The sequence below is a fragment of the Telmatherina bonti genome (genome assembly GCF_933228915.1).
Source record: "Telmatherina bonti genome assembly, chromosome: 22".
Lineage (NCBI taxonomy): Eukaryota > Metazoa > Chordata > Actinopteri > Atheriniformes > Telmatherinidae > Telmatherina > Telmatherina bonti.
Window position 1 is genome coordinate 14,427,325 of NC_136631.1, and position 19,484 is coordinate 14,446,808.

The window sequence follows — 19,484 nt, forward strand, 5'->3', positions numbered from 1 at the left end:
TTGAGGGGCTGTAGTTTCATGAAACCTTTGGGTTTTTCCTGTTGAGATTGTTTTCTTCCTACATATTTTGTCTGTCAACTATTTTTATTTTACCATTATCAGTCCGCACAACTTGTTTCCAAAACGCCATCTTGGTTATCTTCAGGTTTTTTAAGTTTGCAATTTTTATCCTCTGATTCTTCCAGGAAGGATATATTTGTACCTCTTCTAGAGTTTATGAATAGATTCTTGAAGGTCTTAGCTTTTATACAGTAGTTATCCTACATGTGACACTTTAGGAAAGTTTTCTTCATTTTTACAAACCTTAGTACCTTACACTGGAGGTTAAACTATTTCTTAATCAGTTATTTAAGAAAAAAGAGATAATCTTACAGCCTTTCCTGCTATTGTTATTTTAATTGTCAGAAAACTTGACAGCTGTCTGGATAACAAGTCATGTTGGTCAAGTCGGTATTTAGAAACTTTAAAATTTGCATTACTTTTTTTCAGCTTTGTGCAGTAGTCACGACAGACTGATTACTCTATAGAGGCGTTGGTTTAATCTGAAAGCTCAAAGTTATCTTAAAACTCAACTCTTGTGGTGCTGCGGTCATTTGATTGACTCTAAAGCTCTTCATATCAAATAAATTTATATTTTCTTTCAGATATAAAGAAAAGTTGCCTAAATCACATGTAATTTCATTACCAGAGAAGAACGGAAATGCAAAACAATGGTGCAAAAAAAAAAAGAAGTACTATTTATCGACAAGCACGCATCAGCCCAGATCTATTATCAGTAAGGATCAAGCAGCCTGACGCGGCTTGTGGTACTTTAACAAGACTGGTGCTTCTGAAGTGTCTTTATTCATTTATGTTGGCTTTGTTTTATTTGAAAGGACTCTGCAGTTCAGGCTGTGTGCCTCGGGTTACAGAGCGCCGCTGCGCTGTCAAGCTCCAAATTGAATAATCTTTGTTTTGAAAAACTGCGCAAAGTCACCGACAGACACGCAAACTTACACCGGAAGTGTGCAGTACCGTGCTTCAAACTAAAACCGTCATCAACGAGATCTTGTGTTTATTTTGAACTACAAAACCAGAACCAGAACCTCTCTCTGTTTACTGACTTCACGCTTTATTCGCGATTTCCATCAAAGCAGTGGAGTTCAAGACGCGCACTGAAACCAGATGCCCCCACCGAGAGATTTCCTCTGGCGCAAAAGTCTATAATCCGCGTTTTTTTTCCCCCGCCCTCCCAGTTGTTGGGTTGGTAAAAGAACATAACTAACAATTCTGTTTTAAATGAAGAATGGGCTGCGCAATATCAGGTCTAGCGGCAAAATCGGAGTTTGCAGAAAGAAGCAGAGAGGATGCTGCTGATGTTGCTGCGCATCTCAGCGAGGAGCAGATCCACATGATTAAGGATTCGTGGAAAGTTATTCGGGATGACATTGCCAAAGTTGGGATTATTATGTTCGTCAGGTAAATTGCTTAAATTATTTTCTTTCTGGCTTTCTTTTTTTAAATGATTTTTTAATTTGACTTTTTCAGGCGTTGAATTTGAAATTACTCAGATAAAAATAATATGATGCACTGACCGTCAGGGTGGCAGATGCTATAACGCTGCAGGATTAAGAGGGTTATAATGACAGCCAATGAGATTAAGGAAGCTTTTATATAATCACACAGAAGCCTTTAAAAACTAATTTTGACTTGTTCATTTGAAACAACAATTTTGTGAGTAGTAGCTAGGCTACTTCACTAAATACAGTATATAATATACATAAAAGAAAAACTGAATACAAAAGTGACGTGCAGTGATTTTCTTTTTTTCCCCTATATCTTCTTGAATGCATGTTTCAATAAACTGTTAGAAAAAGGAATCTCATATATATATATATATATATATATATATATATATATATATATATATATATATATATATATATATATATATATATATATATATATATATATATATAATGCTTCTTCCAAACAGTTTATTGAAACGTGCAGTCCGTGCTGACCTTTTGGCCTCTGACAGCAAGGTCTCCAGAGGGTCTGGTAGATATTATTCTGTGATGGTGACATGGTGCCTGACCTTTTATAAGCCACACTCCAAACACCCACCCAGCACATCCCTCTCTTTATAGTCTCCTGACCTGCAGCTTTTCAAGAGATGGGGGCAGAACACCCTTCTTCCCCTCTTATCACTTCATATTACATCTTAACATCATTACATAATAATAGGGAGTTCTTGGTCTGCCATAGTACAGTACAATTAAAGGCATTAGTCATCAGGAAAACTAAGTTCTGCCTGTTTTAATGATTTATCTGCTTCCGGGAAGAAGCTGTTTGTAGTTTGCTGAGAGATAAAGAAAATGACCAAACAGGGTGAATAAAGACTGTTAGTCTTAGGAGTAAATGGAATAACAGGCTTAGGTAGATGGTAAATGAATGATCTGTGTCCCTGGTGTTACCAAAGAGTATTTTGAGGGTTGACCTTAGTTTTAGACTGGAAATATATAAAGATAGAGACAAATCAAGGATTCTAGGCTGCCAGGTGCTGACTGAACAAGCGTGAATAATCTATTATTCTCTTAATTTAACGTTTAGCACCTTTATACATCACAAGGTAATATCCCTCTCTTAAATATAAACAGTATAAAAGAATGGTGGGGAAAAAAGTTGCGAATAACAACATGAATACAACCTCTGTGCAACACCAATTAAAATTCCACTTAAGCCTTTCAGGGTACCACATTGTCTGCTAATTTTTTGGATGCTAGCATGTGCACTTATCTTCATCTGTTCACAACAGGAACAAACAATAGAAAAAATTGGTGCTGTGCATGTAGCAGGAGTGATGACAGTGTTGAAATAGAACCAGTTGTTTTTCCTCTCAATGCCTAATCTATAGTGATCAGAAAATAAATAATACTTACGTTTCCACAGGTTTATTGTATTCCAAAAAAAAAACAACCATTGCTTTGCACAAATATAAGATCCCTTTAGATTTAATTTCTGTCATTTATTCTAACAAATATTTATTATTTGCAGAGCAAGTTAAATAAAGCCTGTTAAAATTTAAGGTACAATCAACTATTATGCAGTTAGAATATAGCAACCTTATGATTAAGATATAATCATTCACATGGCGACATTATCAATATACTGTTTTCCATTAGATTTCTCTGCATAGCGCAATGCTGCATATATTTTTTTTTTAGAACCCTTTAGAGAAGTCATTATCTCCATCATATCACTCCCAAAAACCTCTCATATTCTTTCTCTCTGTCTATGAAGGGGATGTATGCCAGCAAATTCTGATGTGTTTATTCATGGGACCTTTTCAGAGTAAAACCCCTTTTTTTGCTTTCTGTCTCCTTGTAGCAGGCCATGAAAAAAACAACACACACAAAACAGAATAAGCTTCTATTTGAACCAGCCACTCCAAATAATTTCCAGGTTTTACAGCTGGCTGAGTCAGTAGTACAGATAAGCTGAATGGTGCTCTGTCTGTTCAGACTTACACCTCTGGCAAGTACAGCTTACCTGTGGCCTTCACATTATTAGTCCCAATTCAAGGTTTTGCGTTTGAGTCTGTTTAAATCAGGTTACACAATGTCAAGAGTCCAACCTAAAACTGCAGCGAACATCTGAACAACAGATCTTAGTTTTAATGCTGGTACTTTTCTACCATCTTCCTTGAAAACAAACAAATTACTCTCAACCTTGTAGCTCAGTGTGATCACCATCCAGAGCAGATTGCTCTTTATTCTGGCAGCATGACTAATGACAGGTTCACTGAGCTGCAGAATGAAAGGATTTCTGATTGGATGGCAACATGTGTAAAGTCACTCTGGTTGAGGTTAATTCAGAAAAGGAGACGTTTAGCAGAAGCATTGGCTTCTTCTGGCCGAGGCTCTGTCCTGGCTCTGACAGTGTACGTAGCCACAGCTGGAAATGGGTGTATGGATTGCCTGTCTGACAAACTCACAAGTCCCCCATATCCTGTTACTGGTTGCAGCTGCTGGTTGTAAAAACACAAGCAGAAAGCTGCGCTGAAGAGAAGAATCAGCAACATCAGAAAAAACAAAATCAGATCTCTATTCAAAGTGCCAGATGGAGAGAATGACCAAACAGTGAAGCTTTTGATTGAAATGTTGATGAGATAAAATCTGCATATTTACCCTCTGCGCTGTGAATACACAACTACAGTTGCGCGACTGTTCATAATAAAACTCCCGGGGTTACATTATCATAGTTAAGAGACTCAAGGGGAGGTTTGTTTTGGTGTGGGAATGGATGTGACAGGTTGCTTCATGAGTGGCTCTGAGAGGCTCACGGATGGCTGCTTGTGTTGCTGTTGTCTTGGTAACAGGTTGTTTGAGACCCATCCCGAATGCAAAGATGTCTTCTTCCTGTTCCGAGACGTGGAGGACCTGGAAAGGTTGAGGACCAACCGGGAACTCAGGGCTCACGGCCTGCGGTCAGTAGCAGACAGCTCATCTCAGCACATCAATATATCAGCGTAATGAATAACAGAATCAATAGAAGCATAGCATAGAACTGCCTGCTATACACTGGGAACAAGAGCATATTGACATCTGGTACCCCTTTGACCTGCCTACACTAAAGGATCAAAGTACAACAGTCACAGCTTTCTATCACATTGATATAAATTGTGTTTCTTTGTAGTGTGTATGAGTATGTCCAAGCGTCTTTAAGTTGTCATTTTAAAGCAAATCCTTTACATTACTTAGTTCGTTTACCACTTTTCACTTGAGGCTTGTATCAGAATATATTTTCCATGCAGGGGATGTTTTTAAGGAGCATTTTTAACTATTTTGATTAAATCATCCTCTTCATACCCTAAATGCAGCCAATTAAAATGCTCAAACACAAAAATAAGAGTATTTGATCGTTTGTGAAACATACAGATATGAAAAGACACCATCCAATCATCTTAACTGGCCCATTTTAAATGATAGGATGGTGATATGTATATCAAACTCAACTGCCATTTGTCCCGCCCCTCTCAACCTCTCAGGCCCCCCCCCCCCCCCGTTTCTGTACAGTAGAGGAGCGCATTTGGGGGGAAAGTCTAAAGAAAGGGGTTCAGATTTGTGAATTGCTTATTTTCAAATTGTAGCTTCCTCAAACTGTTTTCCCAGCATCTCTTACCCTACCTTTATTAAAGTGCTAATTAAAAACATTCATTCAGAGAACGGATTATGATTTTAATCCTTTTAATGCATAGATTATTAAGTAACGAGGCAATGTTTTTAGAAACACTATTTAATTTCAGCAGACATATACAGTGATGCCTTTTTATATCCTTATACTTTATCAGTTTATTTCATTATTGTCACGTCGGAGAGCACGCAGACGGAAGATGCAGGTGCGAGTAGTGGCAGCTTTATTTAGAAATAACAAAAGATGTCGCTGAAACAGCAAGAAAAGGGGTTAGAAAGTCCCCCATGCTCGGCTTGGGGGAGAGATGAGGATAAGTGGTGCGTGCTGGCTGGAAAGCAGTGAAGACAGCAGGCTGAGCAGCAAAACCACAACTAGTGGTAGATGAATGGGACTGATATACGACTGTGAACAGGTGAAGATGATGAGCCGGTGCACAGGTGTATGTGATCAGGTTGAGTGGTAGGCCAGTGATGTGGAGCGCTGGAGGGAAGGAAGGGAGGGCGTTACAATTGTATTATTAAAAAACTTCTATCATATAATAATAGCTCACTGAATTGGCAAATTCACAAATATGCCATCCCTTTCCATGAATATATAAAAACAGGTGTCCATCAGGTGTCCATGGACACTGCCTGAAATGGTTAAATCTGAAGCCATCAACACAGGATGTTACATAGCCCTTCCTTTTAATTTCTCTTTATAATCACTTGAGAGCTGATGACTGTCTGATGCTCCTCAACAATGTGCTCCACATACCGCAACAGGAGATTGATCAGGACTGCAGGCAGAACAATAAAGCACATGCATTATGAAACCATGCTTCTTTAGCATAAAGAATGATTTCAGGCCTTGTGAAATCGCCCAAACCATCTCAAATAAAAATGTCACATTAATGAGGGCGCATGTTTTCTAAAATTATATAATATGTCTGAGTGGTACCTACATACAAATGCAACATAGACACTGGCCACCTTTTGCTTATTAAAACCTGACTTATCTTTATTTTTATTTTCCCCAAAGTAGTCACAATAAGAATTTTTTGTGACGTCACAGCATGTTTCCACTGTCTATCTGCACATCTGAAACTAACTTGGCTGTGGCCCATATTGTTGCATCATTGTGCAAAGTTGATATGAGGTTCATCTGTATGTAGTACAGTTTCAGTTCTAAATGCAGTGGTGGATGGTGTTCAGTGAAAATGGTTTTCCAAGCTTTTAGTGGTTGCCTATTTTATACCCAATACTGGCACCCTCACCTGTCACCCATTTATCTGCTGAATTTACAACTTTGTTTGTACTTGTGTTAAATCCAAAGGCCCCTTCAGCCCTTCTTTTCAAGTAACTAAACGATTATATGAGCCCTCGGTCTGTTTCACTTCTGTTGAGCCCTCGAGTGCAGGATACATTAGGCTGAATTCAACTTACTTTTAAATGTGTTGCACCCACTGTGGTGGTCACACTGCAGACAACAGTAAAAAAAAAACAAAAGTGCTTCAGTTGTTTTAACTCAACATCTTGTAGTATTACACACGTCCACAGAGGTTCATATTTGTCTTTAGTCTTAAAATGCAACCACTGTGAAACAATCCGATTTTACATTTTATTGTTCACACTTTCTTATCATGATTGTACTAAGTATTGTCAAGCTTGTGACATAGTTCATGATGAACTCTATTTCTTTTCAGCTTACTGAAGCTGAATTTAAATTTTAACAATTCTGTAAAACAATTTAAATGTTAAGATTTTATTAGGTATGTCTGAAATGATTCTTCAGACGACTAACAAAAGGTAAATGTTAAACATCCAGTACTGTAAACCATACTCCAAAGCTTATCTTCGAAATACTACATATATACCAGGGTTGTTTTATAAGGGTAAAAGCATCTCCCCCAAATTATGTTTGTTCTTGCCTATTTAAACCCTTCTTCAATGCAAAAAAAAAAAAAAAAAGTCTGATTTAAGTAGGCATCTGCTTAGTCAAAACATGGACTGTAAAGCAGCAGCATTGTTTAAGATTTACTACATTTTTTAGGAGCCCTCGGAGAAAGTATTACCTTGGGTACAAGGTCCCTCAGTAAGAATTTATGGCAGCACCGAAAGGTGAACAACATGTCCATGTTTCTGGAAGAAAAGCTCATTCATGTGTTGACTAAAGGCAATAATTTCCACCAATTCAGTGCTGAGTTTCAACTTTACAGGGAATTTATTGGCAAAAACAATATCACAAGCTTTATTCTGGATGATAATTTGGTTTTGCTTTCAATTTAGACATATTGCTATGTAAGACTGAGGCTGTTAGGTACCAGAGCAAAACAACTCCAGTGGTATTGTAATCTTTAGCAGTATACCCAATGCATTACAGGCAGTTAAGTGTTTCATCCCAGAATGTATCACAATTATATGTTCTTCTACCCTTCTACCCACAAGGCCATAGCAGCCTATTACAACAGGAGGACCTGAATGTGAAATGGGTTGCGTGGCATTACGGGGTGCATACAGTTAAATGTATTTAACATCCTAACATGAACTTGCTGCTCTTAAAGCCAAAAGGCCCTACAGCTACACTCATGGGCAATAGCACAGTGTCCACAGTCACGACGACACGATAGAGCTAAACCAAACTGCACACTGTGTTTTACATTCATGTTTTAAACTGTAGTCCACTGTGATGACAGACACACTCATTACAGATCAACTAAATGAGCTGGTTGTGTGCTGGGATGCTTTAGTCTGAGCTAGACTTTGAGATGCACAGTCAATTTCATTCTTATTTTATCTCATTTTCTAATTTAAACAAGTGTCACACACAGTACGCTACAAACAGAGGTTTATCTGTTGATAGCTGCATGCTGCTTATTGTCAGATCAATTGGACTGCGTATCTGATTCTGGCATTCTTTTCTATCTTTTAGGGTGATGTCGTTTATTGAGAAAAGTGTGGCCAGACTGGATCAGCTGGAAAGACTGGAAACTTTAGCTGTGGAGCTGGGAAAGAGCCATTATCATTACAATGCCCCACCGAAGTACTACAGTGTAAGCCATTGATGATCTCAACAAGAGCTGCTGTTTGTTTGTGTGTGGTTGTTCTTTCATCATATATGGTTATACATGTTGTTATTTACATTGACAGACTTGAAATTATGGCAGCTTGTATTGGACAGAACTGACACATTGAAATCTCAGTAAATTGTGCGTCCTTTAATCATTCAAATGTGTCTTTTTTTTTTTAATCACATTATTATATTTCAGTACGTGGGATCTGAGTTCATCTGCGCTGTGCAGCCCATCCTGAAGGAAAAGTGGACCACTGAGCTGGAAGAGGCTTGGAAGGTAAAGAACACTACTCAGCCTTCTGTGGGCCTTTATTTAGGGTAATAAAATGAATAATGACACAATACCTAAATAATGGCATTGTATGTTGAAATATTAAATATCTAAATTATAAGATAGAATCTGGAACTTTTTACTAATCATTTCATATATTGAGTTAGTATTTCAGATTAATGACTTAGTATTCATAAATTAGGACTTAGTGTGTCAAAAAAAATTACTTAGCGTCTCAAAATGATAACATAATGTTGAAAAATGACAAGTTACGGTCTAAAATGTTAATGTCTTATAATAAACTGAATCTAAAAATGAGGCTTTAAAATGTCTGACTAAAGAGTAATTGTATAAATGGTAAGTTTGTATTTTCTATTAATGTCTCTACATCTAAAAATATTTAGCCAAGCCAAACCAACTTTATTTATAAAGCACTTTAAACAGTAGTTATTGACCAAAGTCAGTAATAAAACATTCATAGAACATCAAATAAATTCATAAAACTACATAGTGGAAAGCATAAAATGTCAAAACCCCAAAAGAAAGAGCATTATTTAACATAAAAGTTGTTGTTTTCAATGAATAATAGAAGTTCTGATGCACAAGTCAAATACATACCTCCGTCTCGTTTTTGCCAACTAAAGACAGTTGACGAATTCCTTCCAGTTGTTGACTGAGAAAAGGTCATGCATGCTTTTGTTTATTCTTGCCTTGACTGCTGTAATTTATTCTTACTCAGGTATCGGTCAGGGTTCCCTCTATCATCTCCAATTGATTCCAAGCACTGTAGCCAGACACAATAAAGAATTATGAGCACATCACCCCTGTGGTTGCTTCCTCTCACTGCCTTCCTTTTACAACTTGAACTGATTTCAAAGTCTTACTGATAAACTTCAGAGCCTTGTCCTGACTTACATCTCAGATTTACTGACCCAGTGATAGCTCACTTTATTCCTGCTATATCATCCATTGTTGCTAATCCAGCTGCTCTGTCCTGTCTTTTCTGTGTTCGCAGCTTTGTAACCTCTATAACAGCTATAGATAGGTGCTATACATAATACGTTGTTATTATTGTTGCTTCTGTTGCTATTATTGTTAGCATTATCATCATAGTTATTTTTACTGTTACATTGCAGGAGGGCGCAAATACCCTTATAAGATAGGCTTTTAAACTTCCTGATGTTTTATATTATGAACTGAATTCTATCCTAGAGTTTATTTGTTTCATATTGTTGCTGAAGTCTCAGGTTGTTTAACTTTTTTTTAAATTCTCTGTCAAAATTATTTAAATGAAATCTAGTGAAAATTAAATTAATCGAATGAAACTGATTTATAGTTTCCTCTACATAACATTTTCACTGTAAATTGAATGCAAAGGAACGAACTGGTATCTACGAACTCATCAAAATACAGGAAATTAAGCATTTGACAGTTACAAATTGCCTGGTGGAGAAGCCTTACACCTCTGCTACACTTGTCCACCTCTCAGCAAGACTCAGACACAGTTCCAACAGTGCAGCCATCAGAGTTGTGCACATCTCCTTAATGCACCATGTAACATGTCAAGAAGGAAAGCAGTGTAACTTAGGTTTGACTTGTGTGGAAAAATTACATCTCACTGAACCATACATGAGCACACCCCTGAAAATGGAGCATGGCTCTGTCACATCGTGTTACATCACTCCAAGAGACCCTGAGTTTTAAATGCAGAGATGCTCGTAAAGAAGTCTGCTTATATTTAAAATTGATCCAAAATAGACCTAAAATAACTTAGTTCTGGTATGGAGAGAGTTTAAATTAAGGTTTAATTTATGCAAATCTGGAATAAACATTTTTAATTAATGGCCTCCATTTCCATTTTGTCATTTGAGTAAATCAACTGCAAAACCACAATAATAAACAAATTCATCATTTATCTAGGTAAATATATTTTATACAATTCAAAATTATTATCTGATTATATTGCATTCAATGAGACCAGAATTGCGACACCAAAATTGTTCTATCAAATCATCAGGCATACTGAGGAAGGATATTGTTAACGTTTTTCTTTTTTTCTGTAAGCTATGGAAAGTAAAATGCTGTTAGCATGCACACGTCACTGCTTGGATAAAATAATTAGTTTCCTTCACTAACTTAGTTCATTCTGCGATGTTTTGTGATCCAGACCATGTTCCAGTATGTGACCAGCCTGATGAAGCAGGGATACCAGGAGGAGAGCACCCGACAGCGCCTCCTCGCATCGTCCCCAAAGGACAGACTGGACAAGAGGAACACAGCGCTATGAGATGACAACAGACTTTTTTTTTTTTTGGGGTTTTTTTACCAACACAGCACAGAAATGTGTGTATGTACACTGGCTGAGCCCTTTGTTAGGTACACCTCTTCAACTGCTTGTTAATAAAAATAACTGCTCAGCCGATCACATGGCTGAAACTCAATGCATTTAAGCATGTGGACATGGTCAAGATTAATTTCTAAAGTTCAAACTGAGCATCAGAATGGGGACAGAAGGGGATTTAAGTGACTTTGAACATAGCATGGTTGTGCGCACAAGACAGTTTGGTCGGAGTTTTTCAGAAACTGTTGTTCTGCTGGTATATTCACATACTAGCATCTCTAGGGTTTACAAAGCTTGGTCAGAAAAAGCAAAAATATCCAGTGAATGTTCATTGTCTGGATAAAAATGCCTGCTTGGATGTAATAGAAACAAGGCAACAGTAACTCAAATGAGCACTGGTTACAACCAAGGTCTATATAATACCATCTCTGAACACACAAGATGTCAGGTGTTGCAGTACATAGGCTGCAGCAGCAGAAGACCACACCTGATGCCACTCCTGTCAGCTAAACACAGGACAGTGAGGCTACAATTCACAGACTCAACAAACCTGGACAAGAGAAGATTTAAAAGCTGTTTCCTGGTGTGATGAGTCTTTGTTTCCATGGCAACATTTCTGACCCAACAGAAAGGGTCAGAAATGCCGGTGGTAGTGGTGTAATGATGTGGGACATATTTTCTTGTCACACTTTGGGCCTTTCAGTACCAGCTGAACATCATTACGGACCATGTCCATCTTTTTATAGCCTAGTACACCCATTTACAGATGGATACCAATTAAGACATTTCATCATCACAAATTTCAAATCATTAAACTGGTTTCTTGAGAATAAATATGCTCTCCAGTGACTAGATCCTGATTCAATGGAGCATCTTTGAGATGTGTTGAAATGGGACATTTTCATTATGGATGTTCAGCAAACAAATCTGCAGCAACTGCATAATGTCAAGTCTACATTGACTACATTTACTGAGTGTTTTCAAAACATTGTTGAATGTACCCCTAAGAAAACTTAAAGCAGTTCTGACGATAAATAGGGGTCCAACCAGGTACTAGTAAGGTGTACCTAATAAAATGGCTAGTTAGTGTCCATATAGTGTACTTTTTTGTGTTTTTTTTACACTGCTCATGATCGGTTATTTGCTATTTTATTGAGGCAGAAAGAAATGCAGATGTTTTTAACAAAGCACTTTATTTCTGAACTTAAACTCTGCTGAATACCTTTTCAATAGTAGGATTCAAAACCATGAAGGAAAACAAACATTTTGGCTGTGGTTAAATGGGGCTTATAACTGTTATAAACAAAATCTACATGATTAAAATTTCAGCCAGTTCTTTGTTAAACATTTTTGTGCTACTTAAATTCCACTTTCCAGAAAATTAGCCACATAAAAAGAAAATATAGATTTTATTGGATTTTTTTTTTTTTTTTACCATTTAAGACAATTACATGTCGAGATTAAAGGGTGCACAATGTTCACTGAACTTGAAAAGTAAACCAAAAACAAAATATTTCCAATACTGAAAAAAAAAATCATGATCATCACTGACTTCAGACAAATATAAACTAAACTGATCCAATTCAGTTTGGTGTTTCAGGGCACCCATGTTTAATTATATATAAATATTTTTAAAAAAACAAAAAACAAATCCATCATTCCTCCTTTTAAAAAAAGTGTCAACACATAACGCAAATGGGGACTAACAGATATAATGAAATCAGTGAGGTCCTTGGATTTGGCTCTGCAGGCAGCACAGCTGTTCCAAAGCAGAAAAGTTGCTGTTTAAGAAATCCTCAGGTTTTGTGTCCGTCACCGATGGCATCAGGAAGGCAAGGAGGGGACGTCACCATGCAAACAATGGCCTAATATCTACACAGTCACCAGGTGAATGAATGGTGGTTCCGAGACCCCAATGAATGGGAAGAGAGCCGAGTGTGGATACAGATCACAGGGTGCCCTCTCCAATTCCCAGATTGTACAGGACTGTTTAGGTACCCAAGGTTATCTTAAATAGTCCATTGGTCATTGAGTGGCTTTTGTTTTCTTGCTTTTGCTTTTCTTATCTTTTTTCTTCAGACCGTCCATGTGAGCTCTAAGGAGGTTGGAGTACGCCTGAAAAGCAGAGTTTACAGTTACAACTAACTAAAGTATTAAAGTTCGAAGCTATTAAGACAAACATGATTGTGTCAGTATGTCTTTCATGAACACAAAAACATCAACCACATAAATTGACACAAACACCAAATAAGCTCAACCTACCATCTGAAACTTAATTACTTCTTTTGTGCTGACCTGAAATCATAAGAAAATCATATTCAGCATTATTATTGCCTGAAAAAAGATCACATTTAAAAACACCATTAGCTTACCACTGTGCTAATTTTCTTCTTGCCATCGGACGCTCTGAGGAGACACTTGTTATCAGCGGGTTCAAAGGACTCAGAGTGGCCCTTTCTGGGCACTGGTTTGGTTCTACCATCATCTAAAAGAACAAATTATAATCCATTACAGCTTCCATAGGAAAATTTACTGTAGTAGTTCCATTATGTTTTACATCACTGCTTACTCACACTTCTTTAATGTGATAACAACACTGCCCGATGTTCTGCACTTCTGGAAGAGTCGAGTGAGCTCTGTGAGAAACTGTACAACAAAAACCACAGGGATGTTATTCATTCTATGATTACATTTTACAAATATAAAGCGACATGCTGATTACACTCTAGACCTGCTTTTTACATCCTAGTCTAATTCTTTCATACAGTAAAGACAATGTGACCATTTGTTGAAACCAGCTTATATAGATGGTAAATTACCTGAACTGAGTTCTACATTACAGAAACATGATGTTTCCCATTCGTACCTTTGTGCAAACCACGTTCATACACTTATAAAAGCTAATTTTAATGTAAGCATTGACGATTAAGAGGCCATACAGGCCATTTCTAATCTATCTATCTATATCTATATCTATATATAGATATATATATATAAAACCATTTCACGAGGAAAACACCCAGTTTAAAGTTGATGGGTTTTCATTAAAGTGGTTCATTTGACAGAATAGCTATTTGTTTTGGCCAAAATAGTTTAAATTAGAAGAATTTGTTATTAGGATATATTTGGTAACCCAAATGAAGCTGGGAAAAAATAGAAGGTTACTTAAATCTGCTTTGGTTGGTTTAGCATGCCCACGTTCCAGATGGCTAACAACTCGTGTTTGACTAAAATGAAGTCAACTAATTTATGAACAGATAAAGTTCCAACGTTAAGCTATAAACTGACATTTAGTAGTTCCTAAAATATAAAAAATGATCACTTCTTTGCCTAGTGGCACGGCTGTCAGCTGAACTCTAAACTTGCATTAGCTTTAATTGAATGTTAGCCAGTAGCTAGTGATACTAGCTTATCAAACATTAAGGCTATACGCGCAAGCTGGCGATCAAACAGCCAAATGAGACAGTGGTAATAAACACTGATCATTATTGGAAATAAAAAAAATTAGGTTTTAAACTAGTTTTTTCTTACCGAATCATTTTCAAGCAGCACCATGGCTCTTAGTTCTGCTCTACTGCAGTGTTAGCTCATTGGACGTAGGCTAACTGCAGTGAAGCACACGTACTACAAGCCGAAGCCCCGCCCCTACCCTTCACTGCGATGTCCCAACCGGTATCACATCGCCGCCTACTGTCAGGGAGGGAAACAGCAAGCACCCTCTCAATTCCAGTCAGGATGCACTGCAATTATGTTTTGCTGCCCTCTACAGTTTGCTAGTCATGTGTTTTGTTTTTCTTTTTACTGTTCTGTGTATTTTCTTATAAGGCCTGATTTTGTGTAAATATGACTCTTTTTCAGCAACTTCCTTAATTTCTCTAGTTTCTCCTTTGTTAGCATCATACAAAAGGTTATAATTTATATATATAATCTGATAAATCATGGACTTTTTTTAATTTTGTAAACACTGCTTCATGTATTTTGGTTTAGTTCTTGTTAACTTAGTATTTTCTTAATTTCAAGTTGTATTTACCCAATTTCAAGGCTTGGTAAGGATAAAATTGAGAAAAAAAAGTGTGTCCTTTATTGTTCACATATGTATTTGGCTGATTAATATGACTGCAGCTGGCACATCTCTTTTTTTATTTGTACTTTATTCAGAGAAAGTCACATTTAATTCAAAAACAGAATATGCCATATGTTGCATATTCTTAAATTACCATGTGCTTCATTTTCCTGGAACTTCTGTTTAAAGAAAGAGCTAAATTGATCATTTATGAACATAGCGCTGTGGTTTACTGTAGACTAACCCAAGGCCACAATAATCTTATTCTTATGTGTGCAGCTGTGATTACAGCCATAAGCCTAAACTATGAGACAGAAGTTGCACAGGTGTAATGAAGTGAATCCATGATGAAGGCTATAACCAGTAAAATAGCAATGTATTGTTCCTCATACTTGCACTTCTCTCTTATCTATTAATGGTACCAAGATTAAATCCACATATTGTCTTGAATTACATGAATAATGTGATTAGAAATTAAGCAATGAATGCTTAGCCATTTATACTGATAAGGCAAATGGAAGACATGGCAGTCTTATTAATTTTCACTAGAGATATTTGATTGTGAAAGTACAGAATACTAAACAGTATATTTATTAATTAAAAAGTAAATTTTACAGTATTTTCCACATCATACATTTACAAAAATTATACTAGACAATTACATGTAAAAAAAAAAAAAAAAAAAAATCAATAAAACCTTTGAAATGTAATTGTATAAAAAATATTATGCCAGACACTATGCCTAAAGCATCAATTAAGAAATTAACAAGTATTACAGATTTTTATCAAATACATTATTAAAATATGTTTGAAATGCAACTTTGATAAACAGATTTACGTAAACTCTTTTGTAAAAACTTGAGTCATCTTGACAGTGCACAGTCTGAATGGTGTCCAAGGTTAGCCAGATCTACAGCAAACTCTGAGTTCCAGTCTCTGTCAAAGACCTCCTTCAGCTGACTATGCAGAGTCTTAGTCCCCTCAGCAGGATGAGAAGTATGCTGGGATATCACCAAACTCACACCGGCTGTGGTCAGAAAGTAGTCCCCTGACCAGTTGGAGGTACCTAGGTGACCAAACATCATTATATGGTAGATGATTAACAAAGTTTAAACTTATAAAAGCTCAAGGATGCACAAGAATCAAACTGCTTATACTTCACAGTGAACACTTAAAAACTAAAAGGAAAACTCACCAATGTAGGCTACTTTATCAGTAATCATGTATTTATTATGGTTTACTCTGGTAAAAGGAATATCAGACTGATTCCCCACAGGGACGATGTAGAGTTTCTGGAAAAAAATGAATGACTTGTGAGAAAATTTAATGGCACATACTCTCAGTGAATGCATTTCTTTTCTCCATTTAGTCACTCACTATTTGGATGTCGATATTATGGAGAGGAGAGGCTATTGAGGCCAAAGACAGAAGAAAAGGCAGCATGGCTGGATCTGAGTCCCGCCCGCAGCTGATTAGCATCCTGATCTTGACCATCCTCTCGAATGCAGCTGTCTTTATAGCATCATCGATGAAGGGCCAGTATCTGTAAAGTTTCCAGAATCAGGACTTGAACTAAGGAGCTGCCACATAGATGGAAATGTAGATAAAAGGTAACTTTAGTAGGTTAGGATCACCTCTGTGGCTTGTCAAAGCATGTTGTGGGCGAGTACTCCATGACGGCTACGTCAACAAAATGTTCTGCTTCTGAAATGCTGGAAAGAATCGCCTCCAGGTCTTGAGTCCTTGATGAAGGGCAGAAGGATGGGGGAGAACCCTATAGTGGAACAGAAACAATGAAACAAAAAGAACAACTGAACCATTCACTGTAAATAACACTATGTGGGGAAAAAAGGAAGTGAAATCTGAGCAACTTACCGCCAGATACAAACTGCTGGAGGTGTTGTCTTCTTTCACCACCAGGGGATGATGTTTATTGATGTTAGTGTCAAACTTTTCAGGCCAGGGCTGTGGCAGGGAACTGTTGGGCTGTCCCATCACCCAGTAGGATAGGAAAATCTTATGCAGGTCCTTTGCAAGAATGGAACAATTGTAGACCACCACTCCCAGTTCCTTAACCTGTGGTCAAAAGCAAACCATTAGTATGTATGGAAATGATGGGGTGGCCTAAGCAGTGGTGTAGTCCAGGTGATACGCAGGTATATGGAGTATACCCACTTCTTTTTCAGTCAGCATTGAGTAAACCCACTTCTAAACCCCCATTGATGCTGGTTTTACAATTACAAACGTCCCTACACATGTACCTACATCAACCAGCAGCTCAGCTAAGGTTACTTTTGCTACACTGGTGCAGTTACCCCATCAGCTGCATTAACTTTAGCCTGAACATAGACATAATAAAGATATATGTATATAAGCCTGTCTATCACTAGTCTGTGTGCTTTTGGTTTAGTCAATTCATAACTCTTCCTCCCTTAAACCAAAGAGCTGAAATTATGTGACAATGAGTAAATATACTGATGGATTTTTTATTTGGATTTATTTTATTTTTCTTACCCCAAAAATAAATAGAGTCTTCGGTAATGATGTGTGTTTTGAAACTTAGTTCTGGTTTCCTATTTTAGTTTGTAGCTTTTCCCTGTTTTGTTCCCTAGTCTTGTTTCTTGTGTAGCCTTTGTTCCTGTTAGTTAGATTCACCTGATCTCATTAGTTTCATCTATCTCACCTGTGTCTTGTTCTGTTTCAGTATTTAAACCCCTGGTTTCTGTTCCTAGTTGCTGGTCCATTGTTTGTGTATGCATGTATGTAGTCTTGTTCTCCTGTGTCTGCGTACCCTCATTTTTTGTGGATTAAAAACTCCTTTTTCTCTGCATGTCTGGCTCCCATTTCCTGCATTTGGGTCCTCACCTCCACGCCACCCTGACAGTCTTCCATGTCACTTTTCTGAAATAGTATTTTTCTGGGCTACTTTTTTCTGTTTTTAATAAAAAGGGTGAAAACTTTGAGAGTAACCACACTTCTTTAGGGACCACTGGGCCTAAGTGTGAAAACAAGCCCCCTCGTCCATTATTTGCCTTTTCACCTGCGTCAGAGCCCTCCAGTCCATGTTGGCACTTCCAATAAACACATGCTTTCTGTCAACGATCCAGAACTTGCTGTGGAGGACCCCATTGGTCAGATGCCCAAAGTTTACCCTCCTGACATGCACTCCTACACACAACCAGGGATAGAAGAAGTCGACACAGTTAAAAACCATAGTTAAAAACACACAGGTGGAATGTCAGGGCCGGATTAAAAGTGCACAGGCCCCTGGGCTCAGAGTGCTCCAGGGTCCCCCTTCCCCACCGCAACATTCTGAAAATTGTGATTGAAATGATGTTTCACAGTGTATCAAACATCTCTCAGCCAATGGTGCCAATAGCAACACACTAGACACTGTGGCGTAACTATCTGGCTTTTATGTACATTTTGTTTCATGTCCAAACTGCTGACGTTTGCCCTACATGGGCCTCACATGGCCCCCAAGCAGGCATGGGCCCCTGGGCCTGTGCCCATAATGCCCATTGGATAATCCAGCCTTGTGGAATGTATACGTGAAGGAGGGAATCAAACCTTTTTGTTTTAGGATGTTCAGATCAGTGGAGTTCGTCCTGACGGTTGGAACACTGGTCACCACCCGGACGGTGACATTCCTGGAGGGCAGCTCCTCAAGTCCTTTCAGGATGTCCCTTCCCTTTATAACACATTTTGTACATGAAAAATTGCCTAAATAATTAATATTTTACAATAAATGATAAGATTAGGATAATTATTTGTTCAAACCATTTTATTTTATTGTTTTAGAAATGTGTTTAATATTCCTCTTTTCGAAACGATACGTGTGTTAGTCTTTTTTTCCGTTTGGTTTGTGAACTTACAGGAATGTCCGAGGAAGAATTAACGTTTATATCTTCTCCCGTTAGTGTCCAGTAGAAAGAGGCGACCTCCACCTGCTCCGTTGCCATAGAGATAAGGTCTTTCCACACTTTCTCCAGCGGAATCCCAAACGTCGCATTGGATTCATACTTTAAATGCTGAGGAATGCTTTCCACAAGGGCCATACTGAGGGATAAATATTCATATTTAGCCTAGTCATGTAGCAGAAGACAAACTCTAGTCCTCGAAGGACACTTTCCTGGTCATTTTAGACGTTTCCCTGCTTCAACACATCTTATTCAAAGTGGGGAAACTCTAAGATCTGCAGGATAGCAAACGTCGAAAACCGGACTTTTAACATCCCTGCAAGTAATTAAAATAATTACCTGCACTGGTCAGTGGAGAAGTTGCTCTCACCCACTTCCCCTGGGAGGGTCTCGTGATCTTTGGGAGGCGGTGGTCTCTCTAACACAGCGATGGCAAGAACAATCCCCAGGACGGTCAGACAGCCCAAAACCACCACTAATGTTATACAACTGGTCGACCTCTGACAACACAAGAAGTTTTTCCGAGTGAAAGAAAAACACGAAAAAATCTGTAAAAGGCAGTGGGAATAGTTCATGTTTGGTGTAATCTTACCCCTTTGTTTGATACGTAGTTGTCATGAAGGCTGCTGTACATGGAGGTCATCTTTCCTTTTCCTTCTGCTC

The 19,484-nt window shown here is 37.8% G+C and overlaps 3 protein-coding genes across 3 annotated transcripts; 1 reads left to right on the forward strand and 2 right to left on the reverse strand.

Moving 5' to 3' along the window:
• Window positions 1-1,285: 1,285 nt before the first annotated feature.
• Window positions 1,286-10,784, forward strand: xgb (x globin; the record flags this gene model as incomplete). Its single annotated transcript, XM_079262460.1, has 5 exons — window positions 1,286-1,458; window positions 4,361-4,468; window positions 8,086-8,206; window positions 8,423-8,503; window positions 10,665-10,784. 5 exons carry the CDS (start codon window positions 1,286-1,288, stop codon window positions 10,782-10,784), a joined length of 603 nt encoding a protein of 200 aa, XP_079118586.1.
• A 1,256-nt stretch (window positions 10,785-12,040) lies between these two features.
• Window positions 12,041-14,498, reverse strand: srp14 (signal recognition particle 14). Its single transcript, XM_079262637.1, has 5 exons — window positions 14,370-14,498; window positions 13,412-13,484; window positions 13,211-13,323; window positions 13,101-13,133; window positions 12,041-12,953 (listed from the first exon to the last, which is right to left on the reverse strand). Exons 1-5 carry the CDS (start codon window positions 14,391-14,393, stop codon window positions 12,864-12,866), a joined length of 333 nt encoding a protein of 110 aa, XP_079118763.1. The 5' UTR covers window positions 14,394-14,498; the 3' UTR covers window positions 12,041-12,863.
• A 1,266-nt stretch (window positions 14,499-15,764) lies between these two features.
• On the reverse strand, window positions 15,765-19,464 carry pld4 (phospholipase D family member 4; the record flags this gene model as incomplete). Its single annotated transcript, XM_079262157.1, has 10 exons — window positions 15,765-15,967; window positions 16,097-16,193; window positions 16,279-16,444; window positions 16,536-16,675; window positions 16,777-16,977; window positions 17,942-18,069; window positions 18,472-18,592; window positions 18,777-18,960; window positions 19,161-19,321; window positions 19,414-19,464. The coding sequence occupies 10 exons, from the start codon at window positions 19,462-19,464 to the stop codon at window positions 15,765-15,767; spliced, it is 1,452 nt and encodes a 483-aa protein (XP_079118283.1).
• Window positions 19,465-19,484: the final 20 nt, after the last annotated feature.